This window comes from Octopus sinensis, linkage group LG11, assembly GCF_006345805.1.
Source record: "Octopus sinensis linkage group LG11, ASM634580v1, whole genome shotgun sequence".
Taxonomy (NCBI): Eukaryota; Metazoa; Mollusca; class Cephalopoda; order Octopoda; family Octopodidae; genus Octopus; species Octopus sinensis.
The window spans coordinates 24,723,880-24,748,212 of NC_043007.1; the positions used below are offsets into that span (position 1 = coordinate 24,723,880).

General features: G+C 40.5%; 1 protein-coding gene across 2 annotated transcripts in view; it reads right to left on the reverse strand.

Moving 5' to 3' along the window:
* The window catches only part of LOC115217286 (dynein heavy chain 12, axonemal-like), a 432,620-nt gene that overhangs the window by 90,978 nt on the left and 317,309 nt on the right, over positions 1-24,333 (reverse strand). For both annotated transcript variants that reach the window (XM_029786929.2, XM_036507253.1), the window contains 4 exons: positions 17,803-18,027; positions 14,821-15,000; positions 10,760-10,900; positions 3,794-3,931 (listed from right to left, as the gene is read on the reverse strand). In XM_029786929.2, coding sequence (XP_029642789.1) covers positions 3,794-3,931; positions 10,760-10,900; positions 14,821-15,000; positions 17,803-18,027 — 684 coding nt within the window. The remainder of the gene's footprint in view (positions 1-3,793; positions 3,932-10,759; positions 10,901-14,820; positions 15,001-17,802; positions 18,028-24,333) is intronic.

Below are 24,333 nucleotides of genomic sequence, written 5' to 3' on the forward strand. Positions count from 1 at the left end.
TATTTTTCCTGTTTCTTTTACTTAATTTCTGAGAGCGGTCAGGTTCATTTTTAGTATTCTCGTTTGTGAGAGCAGTCGAGTTTATTTCAGATATTTTCATTTTAAAAATCATCTCCGGCTAATCATTGAGAGGACATTGGTGGAGGTTTGCGCTCTCTGAGCACTCTTGTAATTATTATTATTATTATTATTAAGGTGGCGAGCTGGCAGAATCGTTAGTACACCAGGCAAAATGTCTATTGGCATTTTGTCTGCCTGGATGTTCTGAGTTCAAATTCTGTTGAGGTTGACTTTGCCTTTCATCCTTTTAGGGTTAATAAATTAAGTACCAGTGAAATACTGGGTTTGATGTAATCGACTATTCCCCTTCCTCCAAATTTTAGGCCATGTGTCAATAGTAGAAAGGATTATTTATATGCGCTCTTTAATACATGGTAATGCCTCTCCTTATTTCCAGAGATTATTACCTCCGCCTTCGCTAAGGCGGAGGTATTGTTTTTCAGTCATATTTGTTTGTAGACAAGATATCTCAAGAACTGCTGGATGGATTTGGATGAAACTTTCAGGGATGTTTAGCCATATGATTGGCACAAACTGATTAGATTTTGGGATCGATCAAGAACCAGACAAAAATTCTGGATTATTTTTCCTGTTTTTTATCTTAATTTTTGAGTGGTTGGGATCATTTTTAGTATTTTCATTTGTGAGAGCAGTCAAGTTTAATTCAGATATTTGCATTTCCACAATCTCTTCATTTCTCTGGTTTAGCTCCTGATATTACTCCATTTCCTTCGTATCCACTCTATTATCATCAAGTATTACACTGTCTTTTTCTGAACGTGGCCGATGCCAGCGCTGCCTTGTCTGGCTTCCGTGCTGGTGGCACGTAAAAAGCACCAACCGATCATGGCTGCTGCCAGACTCCCCTGGCACCTGTGCCGGTGGCATGTAAAAAGCACCCACTACACTCACGGAGTGGTTGGCATTACGAAGGGTATCCAGCTGTAGAAACACTGCCAGATCATACTGGAGCCTGATGCAGCCTCCTGGCTTCCCAGACCCCGGTCGAACCGTCCAACCCATGCTAGCACGGAAAACGGACGTTAAACAATGATGATGATGAATCATATTTGGTCTTCATGCTTCAATAGTATTGGCCAGTCTTTACGAAGAAATCTCACGTAATCCTGTAATTCTCATTCTCTATCACAGCCCCAGGCATGTGTTCTTACCACTTTTCTGCTACTTTGAATTTATGCAGCTGGTTAACATCCCAATGTACACTTTTACTGACACTGTCAAATCTGCACTTATACTCTTATGTGGGAAAAAAATATGTACATGGGCAGTAGTCAATCTCACAGTGAGAATGCTTTTAATATATGTGACATTAAAATAATCTTTTGCACTTCTTGCAGAGATGGTAAGTCGGGTATCATTCTCAGTAACTTTCAGTTCCTTTTTCAATCATTTCTAGTGCCACCTTTCTACCCTTTGTTGGCATCCTTTTTGTCTCGGGAGACAATGGAGTTGCGCATAAAATAGTCCAGTCCGGCTTTTACATTTCATGTCCGGATACATTTCCTGCTGTGGCTGTGTAGTCCTATCCTGGACGAACACTCCCTCTGGCAGGTACCGCAAATGTAGCGAAGACTGTTCCTGGCTGGTTGTAATGTCATAGTTTCTTGTTGACATCTTTTCTTGTCTTTCCATTTCTCCTCTCTCTCTGTCACTCCTTTATATTCCCTCTTTTACGGTATGTCGCCAATCTCAAAGGTTGCTGGCAACTGCTTCCCAATTGCTAATATTGATGTTGCAGGCCTTCATGTCCCTTTTGCAAACATCCTTGTAACGTATGAACGGTCTTCTGGGCAGTAATCAATCTCACAGCGAGAATGCTTTTAATATATGTGACATTAAAATAATCTTTTGCACTTCTTGCAGAGATGGTAAGTCAGGGATCATTCTCAGTAACTTTCAGTATCTTTTTCAATCATTTCTAGTGCCACCTTTCTTCCCTTTAGTGCTCCTACAATCACTGGTATTGTAACCACCTTGAGATGCCACATTTTTTCAATGTCAACGTGCAAATCTTTATATTTTCTGAGCTTGTCAATTTCTTTTGCTGAGATATGATCAAAAGGGATACTCAAGTCAATGAATAAACAGGTTTTATAGTGGTCTTTTACAACAATATCTGATTTATTAGTTTTGATGGTTCTCTCTATATGTACAGGAAAGTCCCAAAAATTTATTATATTTTCTCCTTTAGTTACAGCCTCAGGGTTAGGGTTAGGGCTTATACCACTTGTCAACAGTTTTTATTTTATAAACCTGACATATTAACCAGTATAGATATTGGGGAACTCTGTAATATCTTGATTTACACACAACTGGTGCTAAAACCTTACTTTCAGAGATTATAACCTCTGCCTTAGCGAAGGTGGAGGTATTGTTTTTCAGTCATGTTTGTTTGTTTGTAGACAAGATATCTCAAGAACCGCTGGATGGATTCGGATGAAACTTCCAGGGATATTTGGCCCTGTTATTGGCATGAACTGATTGGATTTTGGGATTGATCTGGAACCGGACAAGAATTCTGGATTATTTTTCCTGTTTTTTTACTTAATTTTTGAGAATGGTGAGAATCGTTTTCAGTATTTTCATTTGTGAGAGCAGTCAAGTTTATTTCAGATGTACTCATTCTAAAAATAATCTCTGACTAATCATTGAAAGGACATTGGTGTTGCCTTGGCAGAGGTTTGTGCTCCATGAGTTCTCTTGTTATTATTATTATCATTATTGAGTGAGAGAGCAGTGCATGCCATCAAAGTTACCCTGGGATACAAATATATGAAGCCCTTTATACCCATCATGACTAGCTGTCGGACAAGGCTACATCAGGCACATGCATCACAACATATGTGCGCTGCATGGTAATCTCATATCAAAATAAACAGAGTATGACCTTGCACGTGGAGCTCAGTTAGAATTTTCTTTAGGCCAAGTAGCCCATCCTATTCAAAAGGTCCCTGAATAAGGGTTGTTTAAGGATGATGAACAAAACACCCATGTTTCCAGAGGTGAATTATTCAAACCCCAAAGAATCCCTCTCAACACATGGCTATGATGCTCTCCAACTACTACTGCTCATGATCAGAGATGCACATATTGTCAGCCACTAAGGTACATGCTCAACTGGTTAAGGTCAAGCAACTGACAAGCAAATCTGTGGTATTCAGCAGAATATTTGCGGTAGCCCATTTTTAATACCAAGACAAAACTTATTATTTTCATTTTGCTTCTTTTACACATACAAGTATATGCATGTATACATATATAAAGTATGTGCATGTGTGTGTGAGTGAGTGAGTGAGTGAGTGTGTGTATGCATGTGTGTGTGAATGCTTGTGTCTTTTTGATTCAACATTGCATGATCGTTGTAAATAAATGTCATTCATTTCCAATATTCAGTAGAAACAAGTGTGGCCATGGAGAAATATCACCTTGCTTGGGAACAAGTAGGAGTTGGTAACAGGAAGGATATAAGGCTGCAATAAACTCCATGCAACCTGTCTCAATAAACTCTATCCAATCCATGCAAGCATGGAAAAATGGACATTAAAGTGACAATGGCGATGATATTGATGACGACTACGATGATGATAATGATGATGGTGTTGATGATGATGACAATGACGATGATGGTGCTGACGACAATGATGATGATGATGGTGTTGAGGATGATGATAAAGTCAAGGGTAAAAAAAACAAAACAGAGATAGCAAATCACCTGAAGTTGCTGCACTGAAATCCTTAAATCAGATTCATTAAATCCATAAGGGATATTCCAGCCTATCGGACCAAACTTTCGTCGCTCTTGAACAAGGGCATGGAAGAAACACAAACCAAAAAGCAGTTTCTCAAATTGCTGAAAGAAAAATAAATAAATAAATAAATAAATAAATAAAGGCAGAAATAAATTTGAGTAGAAACAAAAAGTATTGAACATTAAATCACTTCATTTTACTTTCACCCGATCATGACTGATAAAAATTAGCATTGGAAGTAGAACTGATTAACTATATTCAACAGGGGTAAAGACCCCCATCAGTCATGAATGACCATGGGATTGCACCTAGAAAGTTCCCCTCCGAGGCACAAATCCGGGCAAAGTTGTTTATGGAAGATGAGCAGCCACCCATGCATACCAGCCTCCCCCTCTCCGTGCCATCAATGTTATCCAAGGGAAAGGCGAAGGCTGATACAGCTTGGCACCAGTGATGTTGCAACTCATTTCTACAGATGAGTGAACTGGGAAGGGACATGGCTCAGTGGTTAGAGTGTCGGGCTCACAAACATGAGGTAGTGAGTTTGATTCCCGGATCGGGCTGTGGGTTGTGTTCTTGAGCAAGACACTTTATTTCACATTGCTCTGGCTGTCAGGTGGCATGGGGAGACAAACACAGACACATATATATATATAATTCAAAAGGGCCGGCCTTGGCACATTCTGTGTCTCGTTGAATTTCCCTGAGAACATTATGAGTATGCATGTCTGTGGAGTACTCAGCTACTTGCATGCTAATTTTATGAGCAGGCTGTTCTGTTGGTCAGATCAGCTTGAACACTCATTGTCATAACCGATGAAATGTCATGTATATAAAGGAGCTTCCATGCAGATTTTCTTTGTTAAATTCACTCAGAAGGTATTGGTCAGCGAGTCATGGCTAATGAGGGTGGAAGATATTAAGCGACTAGAATCCTTCGATTACCTCTGTCTACGCCGCATCCTTTGTGTCCGATGGCATCACTTTGTCTCCAGCAATTCGGTGTGACACCAGTGCAAAAACACCTCCCTCTGACAAGTCATCCTAACGAGATGTCTGCGTTGGCTGGGTCATGCCCTCTGTTGTCAACCAGAAAAATTCATCTACGAAGCAATTGCCCCAGCTCCCCTTCAGGGTTGGCGAAAGTGATGTGGTGGACAACGAAAAACCTGGCTGATGACACAACCTAGGCCCCCATATCTACGGCGTTCGCTGCTGGAATAATGAGTGGTTGGAGATCACGCGGTCGTTAGCCTCAAATCGCCAGGCCTGGTCGGCGTTTGTGAGAGATACAGCATTGAGGATGAATGAAGCCAGCTCAACCCACCCCGGGCGAATGCTGTCAAGTTAAGTCAGCCAAAGGCTATAGAAAGAAGACATTTACCCAAAGTGCCATGCAGTGGGACTGAACCCAAGACCATGTGATTGCAAAGCAAGCTTCTTAACTACACAGCCATGCTTGACTCTATGAGCATCGTTCAGGCCACACTCAGCTTTTATGCAAAAAAGCATTCATTTAAACACAGTGCTTTTGTTTCACCAGAGTTGAAATAATATTTACAAAGATTACGAAACACAATGTGTATGTTCCCTCCATTTTGTCGTAAGTTCTTGTATTTTTAATGGAGATTGATTAAAAGCGCCATTTAATGTCTGAAACTCATGAAATACGCTGAAATGACAATGATAAAGATTTCCTCATGCGTGAACATTTTTCGATTTGCTAGCCAACCTCGAGTCACGTCAATAAATATTATTCCAATAATATTGCAATGTTTATCAAAGAACTCAGCTTGATTCCACCATTCCAGGAAAACTAATTCTTTTAAGTCTTCGAATTATGAATAATATCACAGGAATATTATACATCTGTTGGACTCCTATAATGTCTAGTTCCGTCTCTCTGTCTATATATATAATATATATACATACACACATATACATATATATATATACATATATATATATATATACATACACACACATATATGCATACATATATACACACATATACATGCATACACATACATATCAACATGTATCTCTGTGCATAAGTGTGTACAAAACAGACAAACACTCACACACACACATGCATACACACATACACACACACACACACACACGCATACACACACAAACATCTATACTGTCAGCAGACAATGAGATATTATGCTGATATAAGTGCTCTGCCCTCACTTTCAAATCAATATCTGTGACTAAAAGAAAAGAAAATAATTAAATAAATATATAAATAAAAGCAACAACCACGCACTCAGTCTATATATTGTCATTCTCATCATTTCTTCAATGATTCATTGAAATATGTGATCCACTTTGACAGATCCTCTCAGAAGAGTTGAGTTCATTACATCACTGTCAGACTGGTCAAGACTACAATACAGCCATCTCCACCACAATATGCCTTAATTCCAACACAAGAGATTTCACTTCCACCACAAGATACTTCACTTCCACCACAAGTTGCCTCACCTTCACCATAAGATATCTCGCCTACACCACAAGATGCCTTGTTCCACCACAAGATACTTCACCTCAATCGCAAGATGCCACATTCCACCACAAGATACCTTACCTCCTCTACAAAATGCCTCACCTCCACCATGTCTTAACTTCACCACATGATACCTCACATCCACCACAAGATATCCACCTCCTTGATAAGATACTTCACCTCCATCACAAGATATTTCACTTCCACTACAAGACACATCACCTTCACTGTAAGATACCTCACCACAATCACAAGATACTTTGCCTCCATTATAAAATACTTTGCCTCCACCTGAAGTGACCTTACTTCCCCCATAAGATACTTCAACACTTGTGCAAGATATCCACCTTTCCCATAAGATACTTCACTTTCACCACAAGAAACCTCACTTCTACAAAGTACCTTGCCTTCACTTTAAGAGACCTCACCTCCAGCACAAGATAGCTCATTCCACCACAAGACACCTCATCTCCACCAGAAGACACCTCACATCCACTACAAGGTACCTCATCTCTACATGATGCTTCACCATCACCACCACCACCACAAAATACCCACCTTCACTACATGATAGCCTCTTTCATCACGTGATATCACAACCCTACCACAACCACAACCACAACCAATTACAACATGTAGGAACTGCCATATGTTTGCTTAACTTGTTTGAAGTAGCAGCTAAATCTTGCCCCTAAATCACACTCTGTCATTTTAAGGAAGGACACAGTACATACAGCTAATTGTTCTGCTCTCCCTACAAGCTCTACTTCAACTGATAAGGGTGCTGCCTCTCCTACTATGTACACTACCTATCATGGAGAGGTAGAGCCTATACACTTCACTTCCTTCTCTTCATCTCATAGATAGCACTGTCTGTCCATCCCATGTTGGTACTACTTCTCTGGTTATGAATACTGACCTTCCTTCTTTGGGTAATGCCTCTCACACCAATACCATCCACTCTCTTTGACCATAATACCTATTTCTTTACTACCCACAAGGGGGTACACACAGAGGGGACAAACGAGGACAGACAAACGGATTAAGTCGATTACATTGACCCCAGTGCGTAACTGGTACTTATTTAATCGACCCCAAAGTGATGAAAGGCAAAGTTGACCTCGGCGGAATTTGAACTCAGAACGTAGCAGCAGACGAAATACGGCTACGCATTTCGCCCGTCATGCTAACGTTTCTGCCAGCTCGCCGCCTTTGACCATAATACCATTCACTCACTTTCAGAGCTACTTCTTTAATTAGCAGATGCGTTTTTGTAATTGAGCACTGCATTCCATGACTGTCTCAACATGAATTTTGCTTCCATTGTCGTAGTTGTCATCATCGTGTCATTGATACCACCACATCCACCATCACAAATACCAACATCATCATCTTTATCTTCATCACCAATACCACTATTTATTTCTTTATTACCCACAGGGGGCTAAACATAGAGGGGACAAACAAGGACACAAAAAGGGATTAAGTCGATTACATTGACCCCAGTGCACAACTGGTACTTATTTAATCGATCTCAAAAGGATGAAAGGCAGTTTTAATAATAATAATAATAATAATAATAATAATAATAATAATGAAATTATTGTATACAGTGCTCAAGTGCACCACAACTTGTCAAAAGTGCGTGTAAAGCATATGCAGCAATGTACAAATGTCTGGAAAGTGAACAGTGTATGAATCAGATACATGCTTGCATGTGTATGGAGGGGAGAAAATCAGGTGTAATGTTGGCGAATCTCAGGAAGCATGGAAGTTTTGAAGGATGCAGTGCTTCGACAACTAACAACTGATGCCAGCAGTTTGTTCCATATTTCAACAACTCGTAGCATGAAAAAATGTTTCCGAAAGTCATGGGAGCTGTGCTGTTTTCTGACTTTGTAAACATGTCCACGGGTGTTAGGCAGCTGGAGTTTGAAAAGGTGCTCAGAGTTATTGTTTTGGCATGATTTTTTACAGATGGATGCACTCCCAAATGACAACCACTTTACAGTGTGGATTGAATGCTTCTTGAATGTAGATACAGCATTTAACATTGAATCAGAATGTAGCAAACAACAGTATAGAAATCTTCCACAGAGTAATACAAAACGCATTTTAGAAACATGCGTCCAACTATCTGGAAACTCATAAGTTATTTGTAAAAGGAAGAAAGTTTAATGAAAAAGAAAATAGTGTGATTTAGATTGAGGAGATGCAATGAAGAAAAAATACAGCGATGTTAATGCAAAACTTGAGAGACAAATGCTTTGATACAATCAGCAGCTAAAGCTACATTATTTGTGCAACATTGGTTGGAATTTTCATGCATTTTAAATGACCTTATCACACTTTTTTAAGGATTGATGTTGAATAAGACTTGCCTATTTAATGCTTATATAAAAATTATTCTTTTTCAAAAAACAGAAATGCTGATGTAATTACACTTTATCATTGTTCATACGGTGAATTTGTCTTGTAGTGAATTTTCTGATATGGCCAAAAGTTTTCTTACAGCAAGTTTTCCCATGGCAAAAATGTTTATGGTGAGTTTTCCATACATACTTTAACATTATCTTTGTTTTGTTCTACCTATTTGAACCTTGTCTCTCACTGAGAACATATTAATCCACTATGGGCCTTATGCACTTTCTATGAGCATTTTTACACTTCTGTGTTAATTCCATTTCACCAGAAATTTCTATATTATAAACTCCCACTCCTAAAATTTCCTTCTTCCACCTCTTCAGAACATTCAACCACTGTTGTATCAACAGGTACGCACTCTACATTTGGTAATACACTGTTGTTGTCAATGCCTATTTCTTTACTAACCACAAGGGGCTAAACACAGAGGGGACAAACAAGGACAGACAAACGGATTAAGTCGATTACATCGACCCCCAGTGCATACTTATTTAATCGACCCCGAAAGGATGAAAGGCAAAGTCGACCTTGGCAGAATTTGAACTCAGAACGTAGCGGCAGACGAGATACACCTAAGCGTTTCGCCCGGAGTGCTAACGTTTCTGCCAGCTCGCCGCCTTATTGTTGTCAATGCCATCATCCTCTGCCTCCTCCTTTAACATCTGTTTTCCATGCTGGCATGGGTTGGACAGTTTGACTAGAGCTGGCAAACTGCAGAGCTGCACCAGGCTCCAGTCTGATTCGGCATGGTTGCTATGGCTGGATTCCCTTCCTAACACCAACCACTTTACAGAGTGTGCTGGGTGCTTTTAGCATAGCACCAACATGAGTGCTTTTATGTAACGCCAGCATGGCCTGCTTTTACATGGCACCTGCACAGGGCTCTTGCAGACCAATACTCTTCATCAGGGGGAGTGGAATTTACACTTCTGCTGCGGAGGTCGGGTCTTCTTGGGTATCATCATCATCATTGTTTAACATCTGCTTTCCATGCTAGCATGGGTTGGACAATTTTGACTGAGGGCTGGCGAACCAGATGGCTGCACCAGGCTCCAATCTTGATCTGGCAGAGTTTCTACAGCTGGATGCCCGTCCTAACGCCAACCACTACGAGAGTGTTGTGGGTACTTTTTAGGTGCCACCGGCATGGGGGCCAATCAGGCAGTACTGGCAATGACCTCGTTCAAATCTTTTTACACATGCCACCGGCACAGGTGCCAGTAAAGCAACATTGGTAACGATCACACTCGAATGGTGCCCTTTTATGTGCCACCGGCACGGAAGCCAGTTGGCTGCTCTAGCAACGATCACGCTCGGATGGTGCTCTTGGCACCCTACTAGCACAGGCACAAGTGCCAGTAAGGCGACGCTGGTAACGATCACATTTAGTTTTGAATTAGAATGTAGCAAGTTCGACTACCATCATGGGTAATTGTTTAATTTGAACATTAACTGCATTAGTTTTACCTCTCTTGGAACATCAGTAAAGACCATGAGTACTGCTACATCTCATTTCATTAATTAAGAAAGAAAAAAATATTTATTTTAACTCAAACCTAAATGACACTCCAACTATAACACCTTTCACTCACCCTGAGCTATAAAACCCCCACCACTCAACCTCAGCTATGATACCATACCATTCACTCACACTGAATTATAACCCTTTCACTCAATGTCATCAATAACTCCTTCACTCACTCTCAACTACATCACCCCACTCACCGTCAACAATAACACTTCTACTCAACTCTAACTATACTACCATTCACTCACACTCAACTATAACATCCCCACTCAGAGTCATCGATAACCCTGTCACCCACCCTCATCTATAACTCTTAACTTACACTCAAGTATAATCCCTTCACTCACTCTCAACTACAATTCTTTCATGACTCAAAACCATTAACTATATTAAAAGTTAATTTATAATAAATTAAAAAAAGAAGAAAAAAAAGTAGATAAATGTCTGACATTTTTTTCAGCTTACCAATTCTTTGCCTTTGGCATTATGGAAGAACACTGGATCACTGATTGGATCTGTGAGATAAGACTGGAGTAGATTTTGTCGGAGCCCAGTTGGGGGTTCATTAGTCATTTTCACTCCATTTTGTAGCACTGTTACTGGAAACTATCACAAAAAAATACATTATTATTATTATTATTATTATTATTATTATTATTATTATGAGTCAACATTCAATAAGTTTCAGGCAAATTTCTACTGCATTACATGCTACCACTTCTGTGTTACTAAGGCGTGTGCAGCATTGTGTGTTCTTGTTTTTTGTTCTTGTTTTTGCTATTTGGGAGAGGACAAACTTTTTCTGGTATTAAATGAGGTGGTATCAAAAAATTCCTGAACTAGTTCTGTAGATAACTAGTTCCAAGACTGGCTCTGTAGCATGCTAACTATTGAGTTGGTGCATAATTATCGCGGTTTTTTTTCAACAAATTTTATTCAACAAAAACAATAACAATATTTCACAAAAACGACTGGCACCCGTGCTAGTGGAGTGCTAAGAGTACCATACGAGCAAGATCGTTGCCAGAGCAACAAGCTGGCCTCTGTGCTGATGGCACGTTAAAAAACACCATTCGAGCGTGATCGTTACCTGTGTCGCCTTACTAGCACCTGTGCTGGTGACACACGAAAAACATTTGAAGCGAGGTTGTTGCCAGTGCTGCTGGACTGGCTCCTGTGCAGGTGGCACATAAAAAGCACCATCTGAGTGTGGCCATTTCCAGTACTGCCTGACTGGCTCTCGTGCCAGTGGCACGTAAAAGCACCTACTACACTCTCGGAGTGGTTGGCATTAGGAAGGGCATCCAGCAGTAGAAACTCTGCCAAATCAGACTGGAGTCTGGTGCAGCCATCTGGTTCACCAGCCCTCAGTCAAATCGTCCAACCCATGCTAGCATGGAAAGTGGATGTTAAATGATGATGATGATGATGATCTTTAGATGATGGTCTGACCATCTGCCAAGCAAATGGGAAGCAGTAATTGAAGTAGATGGTGAATATTCTCCGGAATAATAATTTAAAGATGTTTTTGTTACATGTTATTGTTTTTGTTGAAAAAAGTCTGCAATAATTATGCACCCACTGTATAGTTCCTGGACTAGTTCTGTAGTACACAAGGTATGCAGTGAGAGCTAGCAGTAACCTTCATGAGGGGCAGTGTGCCTTTTGAGTGCTTAGGGCCTCTATGGGTCTTAATCTGGCCCTGCACATTGACCTCAAAAGGATAAAAGGTGGATTGAACTCAGAACATAAAGATGGATACCATGCTACAAAGCATTTTGTCAAGTGTACTAATGACTCTGCCAGCTCAATGCCTTAATAATCCTTTCTATTATAGTCACAAGGTCTGAAATTTTAGGGGAGGAGGCTAGTTGATTATATCAACCCCAGTACCTGACTGATACTTATTTCACCGACCCTGAAAGGCTGAGCAGTAAAATTGACCCTTGCAGAATTTGAACTTATAGTGTAAAGATAGATGAAAAGCTGCTAAGCATTTTTGTCCAAAGTGCTAACAATTCAACTACCTCTTTGTCTAATCCACTGTCATAATAATTCCTTCTACTCTAGACACCAGGCCTGAAGTTTTAGGAGACAGGGTGTAATTAATTACATCAACCCCAGTGCACAAATGGTATTTATTTCATTGACCCTGAAGGGATGAAAGGCAAAGCCAATGTCAGCGGAATTTGAACCATAACATAAAGGCCACTAAGCATTTTGTCTGACACGATAACAATTCTTCCAGCCCCCTGCTTTATCTATTGTTGTAATAATTCTTTTTTGAATAGACACAAAGCCTAAAATTTGTGGATAGGGGTTTGTCGATTACATCAACCTCAGTGTTCAACTGGTACTTATTTTACTGACCCCAAAAGGACAAAACACAAAGTCAACTTTAGAAGAATATGAACTCAGAACTCAGAATAAGCAAATCAGAACATAAACACAGATAAAATGCTGCTAACCATTTTGTCAGACATGCTTACCATTCTGCCACTGCACTGCCTTAATCCACCGTCACAAAAATGCTTTCAAATTTTGGCACAAGACCAACAATATCAGGGTAAGAGGCAGGTCAATTACATTGACTCAAGTGCTCAACTAGTACCTAATAAATCGACCCCGAAAGGACGAAAGGCACAGTCGACCCCAACAGAATATCAACTCAGAACGTAAACATTAATAAGGCTTTCAAATTTTGCCACAAGGGTAGCAATTTTGGGGGAAGGAGAATAAGTCGATTATATCGACCCCAGTGTTTCACTAGTACTTATTTTATTGACCTTGACAGGATGGAAGGTAAAGCCGAACTTGGTGGAATTTGAACTCAGAAGCTAACGATGGGCGAAATGGCATACTAACGATTCTGTCAGTTCGCTGCCTGATTCCCACTGTTATAATAATCCTTTCTATTATAGGCACAAGGCCTGAAATTTAGTGGGAGGGGAATAGTCAGTTACATCGACCCCAGTGTTTCACTGGTATTTAATTTATCGACTTGTTTCAGTCATTTGACTGCGGCCATGCTGGAGCATCGCCTTTAATCAAGTAAATCAACTCCAGGACTTACTCTTTCTAAGCCTAGTACTTATTCTATCAGACTATTTTGCCGAACCGCTCAGTTAGGGGGACATAAACACACCAGCATCAGTTGTCAAGCAATGGTGGTGAGGGACAAACACAAACATATACACCCACATACATATATATATATATATATATATATACATATATATGACGGGCTTCTTTCAATTTCTGTCTACCAAATCCATTCACAAGGCTTTGGTCGGCCTGAGGCTAGAGTAGAAGACACTTGCCCAAGTTGCCATGCAGTGGGACTGAACCCGGAACCATGTGGTTGGTAAGCAAGCTACTTACCACACAGCCACTACTGTGCCTTGGCGGAATTTGAACTCAGAACATGGTGATGGGTGAAATACCACAAAGCATTTTGTCCAGCATGCTAATGATTCTTATTTCTTTATTGCCCACAAGGGGCTAAACACAGAGAGGACAAACAAGGACAAACAAACGGATTAAATCGATTCTTTCGACCCCAGTGTGTAACTGGAAGTTAATTTATCGACCCTGAAAGGATGAAAAACAAAGTCGACCATGGCAGAATTTGAACTCAGAACGTAATGGCAGACAAAATACCTATTTCTTTACTACCCACAAGGGGCTAAACACAGAAGGGACAAACAAGGACAGACAAATGGATTAAGTCAATTATATCAACCCCAGTGCGAAACGGGTACTTATTTAATCGACCCCCAAAAGGATGAAAAGCAAAGTCGACCTCGGCGGAATTTGAACTCAGAATGTAGCGGCAGACGAAATACCTATTTCTTTACTACCCACAGGGGGCTAAACACAGAAGGGATAAACAAGGACAGACAAATGGATTAAGTCAATTATATCGACCCCAGTGCGAAACGGGTACTTATTTAATCGACCCCCAAAAGGATGAAAAGCAAAGTCGACCTCAGTAGAATTTGAACTCAGAACATAGCGGCAGACGAAATACCGCTAAGCATTTCGCCCAGCATGCTAACGTTTCTGCCAGGTCGCCGCCTTCCCGCATGCTGATGATTCTGCCAGCTCACTGCCTTTCCCACTGTCATAATAATACAAACGGTGAAGGCACGTGGCTTAGTGGTTAGGGCATTCGGCTCACGATTGTAAGGTCGTGAGCTCGATTCCCGGCGACGCGTTGTGTCCTTGAGCAAGACACTTTATTTCACGTTGCTCCAGTCCACTCAGCTGGCAAAAATGAGTGGTACCTGTATTTCAAAGGGCCAGCTTTGTCACACTTTGTGTCACGCTGAATCTCCCTGAGAACTACGTTAGTGGTACGCGTGTCTGGGGATTGCTCAGCCACTTGCACGTTAATTTCACGAGCAGACTGTTCCGTTGATCGTTGTCAGCTGGGACCCTTGTCGTCGTAACCGACGGAGTGCTCCCCCAAATAATACAAACAGAAGAACATCAATGAAATCATAACTAAGACTTGTTTCATTTACCTTTGGGGAGGGATAACTGGTCAACCAGAGTCGGAAGTCTGGAGCCGTGTCTTCAGGATTTAACTCCTCACAGATCTTTTCCATAGCGTCCATCCAAGACACGGCTAAATGGCAGTTCTGCAACAAGACCCAGTGGCCCTCTGATTTAGCCACAGCAATCATCTTTGCTGCAATAGGACCCTGTGGAAAGAATTTGGATATTCAGCAACAACAGATATAGAAAGAGTAGTAGTAATAGTAGTAGGAGTAGTAGTGGTGTATATTTTTGTTTCTCAACAAATATTCTGATTTGATTTATATGCGTGCAAATGTGTTTGTGTTTGCATATATAAACACAGGCACACACACACATACACACACACACACAATCAAGAAAAATTATACTTAAAATGCATTGAGAAAGCCAATGAAAACTAATAGCTTCCAACAGATCTTAATGCTAAAAGCTTCTCCAAGAAAGAGCCTTAATGTGGTCACATGATTTGCTAGAAATAGCAGTCAAATCTACCCCAAATCACTTAACAATGTACATGTTTTTGCTAATGTAGTTCAGGGTACATGATGCTTAAGAAAGAAGGGATGGTCATGGCTGGAATGCATTTGATTATGAGATGACTTGGTGTTATACAATAACATCAACAAAACAAAAACATTGATATGTTATTATTGTTTAGCCCCAGGTCAGCTCTGATCCACTAGACCTATGATTAAAGGCGTTCCAGTAGTGACCATCTTATCTTTTTTAAAATTGAGTAAGACTACATTATTTCATGAAGACTCAAAGACTGCTCAGTATGATTGAAGGGTGATTTGACTGCTTTTTATAGCAGGTCTGGCAATCCTGTAGTGTATTCCTTATTGTTGTTTTTGTGAAGTAAACCCCTTTCGTGCACTCAGTTAAAATACTTAGGAGTGATCCTTATATTTAGTATTCTGACTATATTGATTACATACATATGGGTGCAAGTGTGGCTGTGTGGTAAGAAGCTTGCTTCCCAACCACATGTCTTCAGGCTCCGTCCCACTGTATGGAACCTTCTACGATAGCCTTGGGCCAACCAAAGACTTGTGAGCAGATATGGTAGATGGAAATAGAAAGAAGCCCGTCATATATGTATATGTGTGTGTGTGTGCGTGTGTCTTTGTGCTGGTGTGTTTACATCCCCGTAACTTAGCAGTTTGGCAAAAGAGACCGATAGAGTAAGTACCAGGCTTTAAAAAAATAAGTCCTGGGGTTGATTCATTCGACTAAAAATTCTTCAAGGGCATACCCCAGCATGAAACAAGTAAAAGATAAAGATATATATACATACAGTTTTACCATAAGTCATGAGAAAGAGTGGCATGCTCTCAAATGGCTATGTGAGCCAATCAAATGGCTATATAAGCCAATCCATGGTGCAGCGAGGCTTTGAGAATGTAATCGATGGCATAATTGAATAGGGTTGGCGAGAGTGCACAACCCTGTCGAACACCGGTAGTGACATCAAACATCTCCGTCTCTCAGCCATAGACCCTCACACAAGCCCTCGTTGAACGATAGTAGCCCTGTATAAGGTTTAGCAGCTTCACAGGGATACCGTCTGCCTGTATAATACACCAGAAGGCTTCCCGATCCACCGAGACGAAGGCAGCCGCAAAATCGATGAAGCAGAGAACGGTAGGTTGTTGGTGTGCCCACCGCTGTTCCAGGACTCACCGGAGACTGAAGATTTGATCAATGCACACTCTCCCTGAGAAGGACGAGTACGGACATCAGTGACCTCACACAGGACCGTGGAGCGTGGGCTGCCATGGTTTGTTATGCCGTCAGGACCAGAGAAGAAGCCAGCTCAACCTGCCCAGGGTGAACGCCGTCACAAGTACAAGTAAGTAAAGCGAAACTTTTCTTTTTGCATGTGGTTAATACTTTTAAAGTGATAGTCAGTCTGCACAACCCAATGCCATTCTTTAGACTTGGAGGTCAGATCACAGTGTCTCAGTAGGCTAAGACAGTTGCAGTGACCATCAAGTTGAAGGTTTTACATTGGAGTGGCCTTCATTGGACAGAAATTGCTTTAGAGGGCTGGAAAGCTTCACCAATCTTGGAATTGCTGGAAGAGTGTCAAAAAGGGCAGTAGTCTACCTAAATCTAAAAAGGTAAAGTTACCTTCTCAAGCTATGCCAACTCATAAGGGCCAGTTTCCTGGTTTCATGGTGTATAAATTATCCACCTTGACAGGAAATTTATACAGGATTATGCAGGATTACTCATTTTTGCCAGGTGAGTGGACTAGAGCAACATAAAATCAAGTGTTTTGTTCAAGAACACAACAGGTTGCCTGATCCAGGAATCAAAACCACAATCTTATGATCATGAGTCCAACACCCTAACCAACTAAACCACTGCCTCCACAGTAGTCTACCTGAGGGGCTCCAGTCCTTGATTTACTGCTGAGATTGAATCCATAAACCTTTTCCTTTTCATGGCACTCACAAGGCAGTGAGGGATTTTATTCTTTTATTCTTTTACCTGTTTCAGTCATTTGACTGCAGGCATTCTGGAGTACCGCCTTTAGTCAAGCAAATTGACCCCAGGACTTATTCTTTGTAAGCCTAGTACTTATTCTATCGGTCTTTTGCGAAACCGCTAAGCTATGGGGACATAAACACCCCAGCATCGGTTGTTGAGCGATGTTGGGGAGACAAAGACAAACATACAAAGATATACACACACATACATATATACGATGGGCTTCTTTCAGTTTCCATCTACCAAATCCACTCACAAGGCTTTGGTCAGCCCGAGACTATAGTAGAAGATACTTGCCCAAGGTGCCACGCAGTGGGACAGAACCCGCAACCATGAGCTTGGTAAGCAAGCTACTTACCACACAGCCACTCATATGTAGTATATAGAAATGTGTGTGTGTGTGTGAGAGAGAGTATATTTGATTAATAAATTGTCAAAAGGAAAACAAGGAAAGAGATTTTGAGCCATACCTGTCCTTGTCCAAGTGAGATGGATTGAAACTTTTTGCCTCCGAATCCTTTGTCTTCAGCAAATTTAAGCAAGCTCATTGTAGGATCAGCTCCGGGAGATAAAATAAATATCAGGGGTGAACAAGAATTAGAATCTGTGAAGCTCTTTGCTAAATCAAATGGTGGTGGTTCGATGAATTTTTTGCCCAGTTTTTCAGACACGTAGTTTGTGATTGCTGGAATAATCTACAAAACATAACAAAAAAACAAATACAAATACAACGAAAAAACATTGATTCAAATTTTGGCACAAGATTAGTAAATTGGTTGGGTGGAGTTAGTTGAATTATAATGACCTCTGTACTTGACTGGTAACTCATATTATCAACCCTTTAAAGGGTGATCTTGGTGAGATTTGAGCTTAGCAGGTAAAGAGCTGGAAAATTGTTACTAAGCATTTTTTCTGACATGCTAACGATTCTACCAGCTTATCCTCACCATCACCATCACCACCATCATCATCACCACCATCATCATCACCATTTAGCACCCTTTTTTCGATGCTGGCATGGGTTGGATGGTTTGACAAAAACTGATGGGTTAGAGAGTTCACCATGTTCTATGTCCGCTTTGGCAAGGTTTCTACAGTTTGATGCCCTTCCTAATGCTAACCACTTAACAGAGTGTACTGGATGCTTTTTATGTGGGGTCAGCATAGGTGAGGTCACTAAGTATCCACAAGATGAGACCCTTCAACTGAGAAGAGTATAGATTGGAGAAATAGGAAAGTATAACAGAGGGAGAGGTAATCTTAGCAGTAAAGTAAAGACCTGCTTCGGTCATGAATGACCATGAGATTGCACTTAGAAAGTTAACCTCTGAGGCATAAGTCAAGGCAAGATGGTTTATGGAAGACCAGCAGTCGTCCATGCATATTGGCCTCTCTTCTCCACACCACCAATGTTATCTAAAGCAAAGGCAAAGACTGATACAGCTTGGCATCTCTTCTCCACACCACCAATGTTATCTAAAGCAAAGGCAAAGACTGATACAGCTTGGCATCAGTGATGTTGCAACTTATTTCTGCTGCTGAGTGAACTGGAACAGCATGAAACAGAGTGTCTTGTTCAAGAACACAACACATAGCACGGTCCAGGAATTTAACTCACTACATCATGATCGCGAGCTCGACCAGGCTAGCAATTTCAAAGTGTGTGTGCGTGTGGGGGGGGTTACTCAATTATAACAACTCCAATACTTTGACTAGTACTTTATTTGGAGCCCACCCCTAACCCACCCAAAAAAGGATGAAAGTAAAGTTGACGACAGTGGGATTTGAACTCAATATATAAAGAGCTGGAATAAATTCTCTACCAGCGAGCCAACAGAAACAAAAAGCACCACCAATGTGTTTGCATTAAAATATTCCAGTGTTGAAAGAATTTTTAAAAATTTTACATTATCTTTCAGGAAATAAACTAATCCATTCCTGAATTATACTGATTTATATGAGGGCAATATTTATCTCATATCCATTTTTTCTTTCTTTTTCTTTTTTCTTTTTTTTTTTTTGGCAAAGCATTAAGTCTTTGAGAAATAAATCTTCTTGTGTTCTATAAATATGTAGTTTTATCTCGAGGCTGAAATGGAACTCATGACTGTAAATACTCATCTTTGTTCCTGTCACACCTTGTTTATATCTCCCATAATAGGGAATTGTTAGATTTGACGTTAAAGTGCACACAGGGCTGTGTAATTCAGCAGCTCTTTTTGCGAATACATACATGCATATATAATGCTCTTAGCTTAGTTTTACCTTGGAGCTGGCCAGATTGGAGCAATCTCAAGTACAACCAGCCAAAATTGCAAAGATAATCTGGAACTTGACTGAGGAAAGAAAACTTCGAATGACCCGTTTGTGTTTTTTTCTTGTCCCACTTTTGTATCATCTGTTTGGATGTTTTGCGTTCTTGTCCCATTTTTTGTATTCCTTTTCATATACATTTTAAAAGACTCCGCCGGTTACGACGACGAGGGTCCCAGCTGATACGATCAACGGAACAGCTTGCTCGTGAAATTAACGTGCAAATGGCTGAGCATTCCACAGACACGTGTACCACTAACGTAGTTCTTGGGGATAATCAGCGTGACACAGAGAGTGACAAGGCTGACCCTTTGAAATACAAGTACAACTCATTTTTGCCAGCTGAGTGGACTGGAGCAACGTGAAATAAAGTGTCTTGCTCAAGGACACAACGCGTCGCCGGGAATCGAACTCACAACCTTACGATCATGAGCCGAATGCCCTAATCACTAAGCCACGCGCCCTCACTTTCATATACATATGGCAGCATACATACACTTTGGCCTCTTATATCTTGTGCAATCTAGTCACCGGAAGTGAGAGTTCGGTAGTTGAGTAGAGGTACGTTATTGGCGAAGGCACACCATCCGAACGTGCGATATAACAAAGATGAAGTTGCCACAATTTCTGCATGCCTTCACTGATAATAACATGTTTGATGGTTAGCTTAACATTGCTATTTTTTTATTTTATTTTAGTAAAGAAGAAAAGGCTGTGTCCATGACCCTTTAAACAACCTCAAAGTTTGGTGGGAATGAGAGAGGAAGGAAGAGAACGGGAAATTTTAGTGCTGCCTGTATGGCATAGCATATCCCCTGCTACCTTATCTGACATGAGATATTTCAATGTTTCTCTCATTCTGTTCCTCCCTCTCTCTCTCTTTCTATCTCATCATCGTCATCGGTTAATGTCTGCTTTCCAAACTGGCATGAGTAAGATGGTTTGGCAGAGGACTGGCAAGTCAGTAGGCTGCACCAGACTCCAGTCTGATCTGGCAATGTTTCTACAGCTGGATGCCTTCCTAATGTCAACCACTCTGAGAGTGTAGTGGGTGCTTTTTACATGTCACCGGCACTGGAGCCAGTCAGGTGGCACTGGCATTGACCATGTTTGGATGCTGCTTTTTACGTGTCACCGGCTCGGAACCCAGTCAGGGGGCACTAGTGTATATTTCTGTATGTACCTGTGTGTGTGTGTGTGTGTCTTCCTCCTGTACCAAATATTATTGTTGCCAAAACAAGCTGAATGCATAGACAGCCATGCCATATTGTCAGAGACCAAACAGCTGTGCCCAGTTCTCTCTCTTTCCAAAGAAAGAAGGAACTGTTTCTCCAAACTGGAGACCTGCCTGGAATGCTTGCAACAGAATGGACTCTGCTAATGACACCTAAAAGCCAGGTGGTGATGGTGGTGGTGGTGGTATTAAACCAAGCAACAGAATAGGTCTATAGTGATGATGCCTGTTGTTGGATGGTGGTGGTGGGGGGGCGGTAGGCAGCAGTAGTATAGCTAGGTGGGATGATGGCAATGGTCCTTCCTGAGTAATGCTTTTATGGGGAGGGGCATCACTTTTGGGTCCAGTGAATAAGTTTGCATAGGGGGCAGTGTGGAAGGAGGGTACTGGAAAACTCAAGGGGTGCTCCAAGTGGCACACACACTAACTGTGCCACTGGTAGGCAACTAAGTGACAGGGGTGGATTCACAGAAACCCTCTCTCTGTTTCTCCTTCCTATTTCGACTGACAGTAACAGGGTTAATATGGAAGTTTATCTCCTACACTAAACAAATCGTGCGATAACTTAGAACTGCGACCATCAATACACCAACCCATCCATTCAAATTTCATTGGCTCATTTAATTCATTTTTTACCTCACAGTACAGTTTAATGCTAGATATTGCTTCAGTGTCATAAATAACACGTTTACCATGCCCACCCATGCTGAAGGAAAAAAAAATTGAACAATAACAAAACTACATTCTCCCCTTACAACCCATATCGTACATGGTGAAAAAAATAAATATTGTTTATATATGAGGAAGAAAACTACATTTCCACATCACCACTAATTCACAACAAGAGAAACTGGCAGTGAAATATAAAAACAAATATGAAAATAAACAGAATTTACAAGAATAAAAATAAAAGACCTAAAGAAATTGTTTTTTTTCGAAAATAAGCACAAAAATATACACACGTATATATATATATATGCACACACACATATATACATATGTTTGCATGTATTTTATATATATATATATGGCAACAAATCTAATATCATTTGTTGAAACTAAAACACTTGCAGCATGCAAGACAAACTAACCATTTAGAAACACACTATCAGAGTGTATCATCATCATCATCATCATCATCACCACCGCCACCGCTGCCACCACCACCACCATCAACATCATATAGCATTTGTTTTCCATGCTGGCATGGGTGAGATGGTTTGACTAGGACTGGTAAGCCGGAGAACTCTACCAGGCTCCATTCTGATTTGGCTTGATTTCTACAGCTGGATGCCTTTCCCAATGCCAACCACTCCCAGATTGCAGTGGGAGCCATTAACATGTCACTGGCATGGGTGTCTTTTATGTGTCACCGACACTGGCCATGACTACGATTCCACTAGGTTTTATGTGTCTTCTCAAGCGGAACAAATTGTCAAAGGTCTCTATCATTTGTGATCAACTCCATGAGACTGCACTATCAGCATGTATGTATTTATATATATAAATAGATGAGTGTATTTTTCCCTTGTTAACAATTAACATGGAAAAAATAAAGAAATAGTTACCAGGGTAGCAAAAAATCACACAAGTAAAGAGGTTGTAACTCTTTGTTTTTAAATGTAGAAACTTCAGGTTTACGTGGAATGTTTTGTATAATATATAAATAAATAAATGGAGTTATTTATATATATATATATATATATATAAACGGTAAGATAACAAAAGAAAGAAAGAGACCTCCCTATTCACCTGAAGTGACCTTCAATATCGGCATCCGAAACTCGGATTTTTATCTTGGTTACCGAATAATTGTCACATATTACATTTACAGAGATATATATATATATTTGTAAATATATATATATATGATGATGATAATGATGACGGCTGTCTACTCATGGCTGAGCTAGACTATCACTGCAAAATACCAGCAACGCCCGTGCAATGAGGTAATTGCATTAGCAGTCAGCTTCAACCAAGTTCATGTGCACAACTTCCATGATTACTGTGGCACCTTCATACTTGATTGTGCATTGGATTGTTTCCATATTGTTGATCATGCAACCTAAAATTTTTGTTCCAATAAGGTTTGCACAGCACATCAGACACTCTCCACCCTACTGACATGATCTGGAGACAAGTCAGAACATGCTGAAGTGTGAGGGAATATGTTCATGTGATGAGCCTATGAAGCTTTAAACTACATAGAGCTGAATCAAACTTAGCCACAAAACCTTTTTCTATTTTCTCTCCCTGTTTATTTTTGTGTTCCTTTCTGTCAAAGAGCGTAGGCTCGAAATGTAAAAGACTTTCTCACTTCCCAAGCATTAAACTAATACACCCACCCGTCTTTGTCTGTTTTTTTTTTTGTAAATTCTCACAATATATAAATATATATACAGGGTGATTGAACAGTAACTCCCTATTTTAAAATACTTATAAATTATCTATTAATTGTAATTTTTACAAAATGGATATGAAAGGAAAGCTTCTAGTATGAGGTTTTATTTAAAATTTGATTTGGGATCCAGATGTCACCAACAGCTTCTTGAGTCACCCAGGAATTGCATCAACTGGTTTCACCAGAAAATCTTGTGGGTATAGAACACATAGCTTCTTGTATTCGCCCTTCAAGTTCTTCCAAAGTCTTTGGTACAGTAGACTTGTTCCTTTAACCAACCCCAAGAAAAGAAGTCCCACAGTGTTAAGTTGGGATTTCTGGCTGGCCACTCACGTGGACAACAATGACCCATCCATCACCTGGGGGAAGTAGGCAGTCAGTCATTGGTGAATGACAAGAGCAATACAATTAAAGAACAAATTCTCATACTTCAAAAAACAAACACAAAAAATTACAATTAATATAATATTTATATTGCGTGGAGGCGCAATGGCCTAGTGGTTAGGGCAGCGGACTTGCGGTCGGAGGATCGCGGTTTCGATTCCCAGACCGGGCGTTGTGTGTGTTTATTGAGCGAAAACACCTAAAAGCTCCACGAGGCTCCGGCAGGAGGTGGTGATCCCTGCTGTACTCTTTCACCACTCTAAAAGGCGGTGCTCCAGCATGGCCGCAGTCAAATGACTGAAACAAGTACAGAAAAAAAAAAAAAAAAGTATTTTACAATAGGAAGTTACTTTTCAATCACCCTGTATATATATGTTTGATATATATATATATATATATATATATATATATATATATTATATATATATATACACACTGTGCTTGAGGAGACCTACTGAGTCAAGTACATCAACATCAAATAAAAATCAAATGAAAATTGTAGTTGTGATACCTGTGCAGGTGGCACGTAAAAAGCACCCACTACACTCACGGAGTGGTTGGCATTAGGAAGGGCATCGAGCTGTAGAAACACTGACAGATCAGACTGGACTCTGGTGCAGCCTCCTGGCTTCCCAGACCCCGGTCGAACCATCCAACCCATGCTAG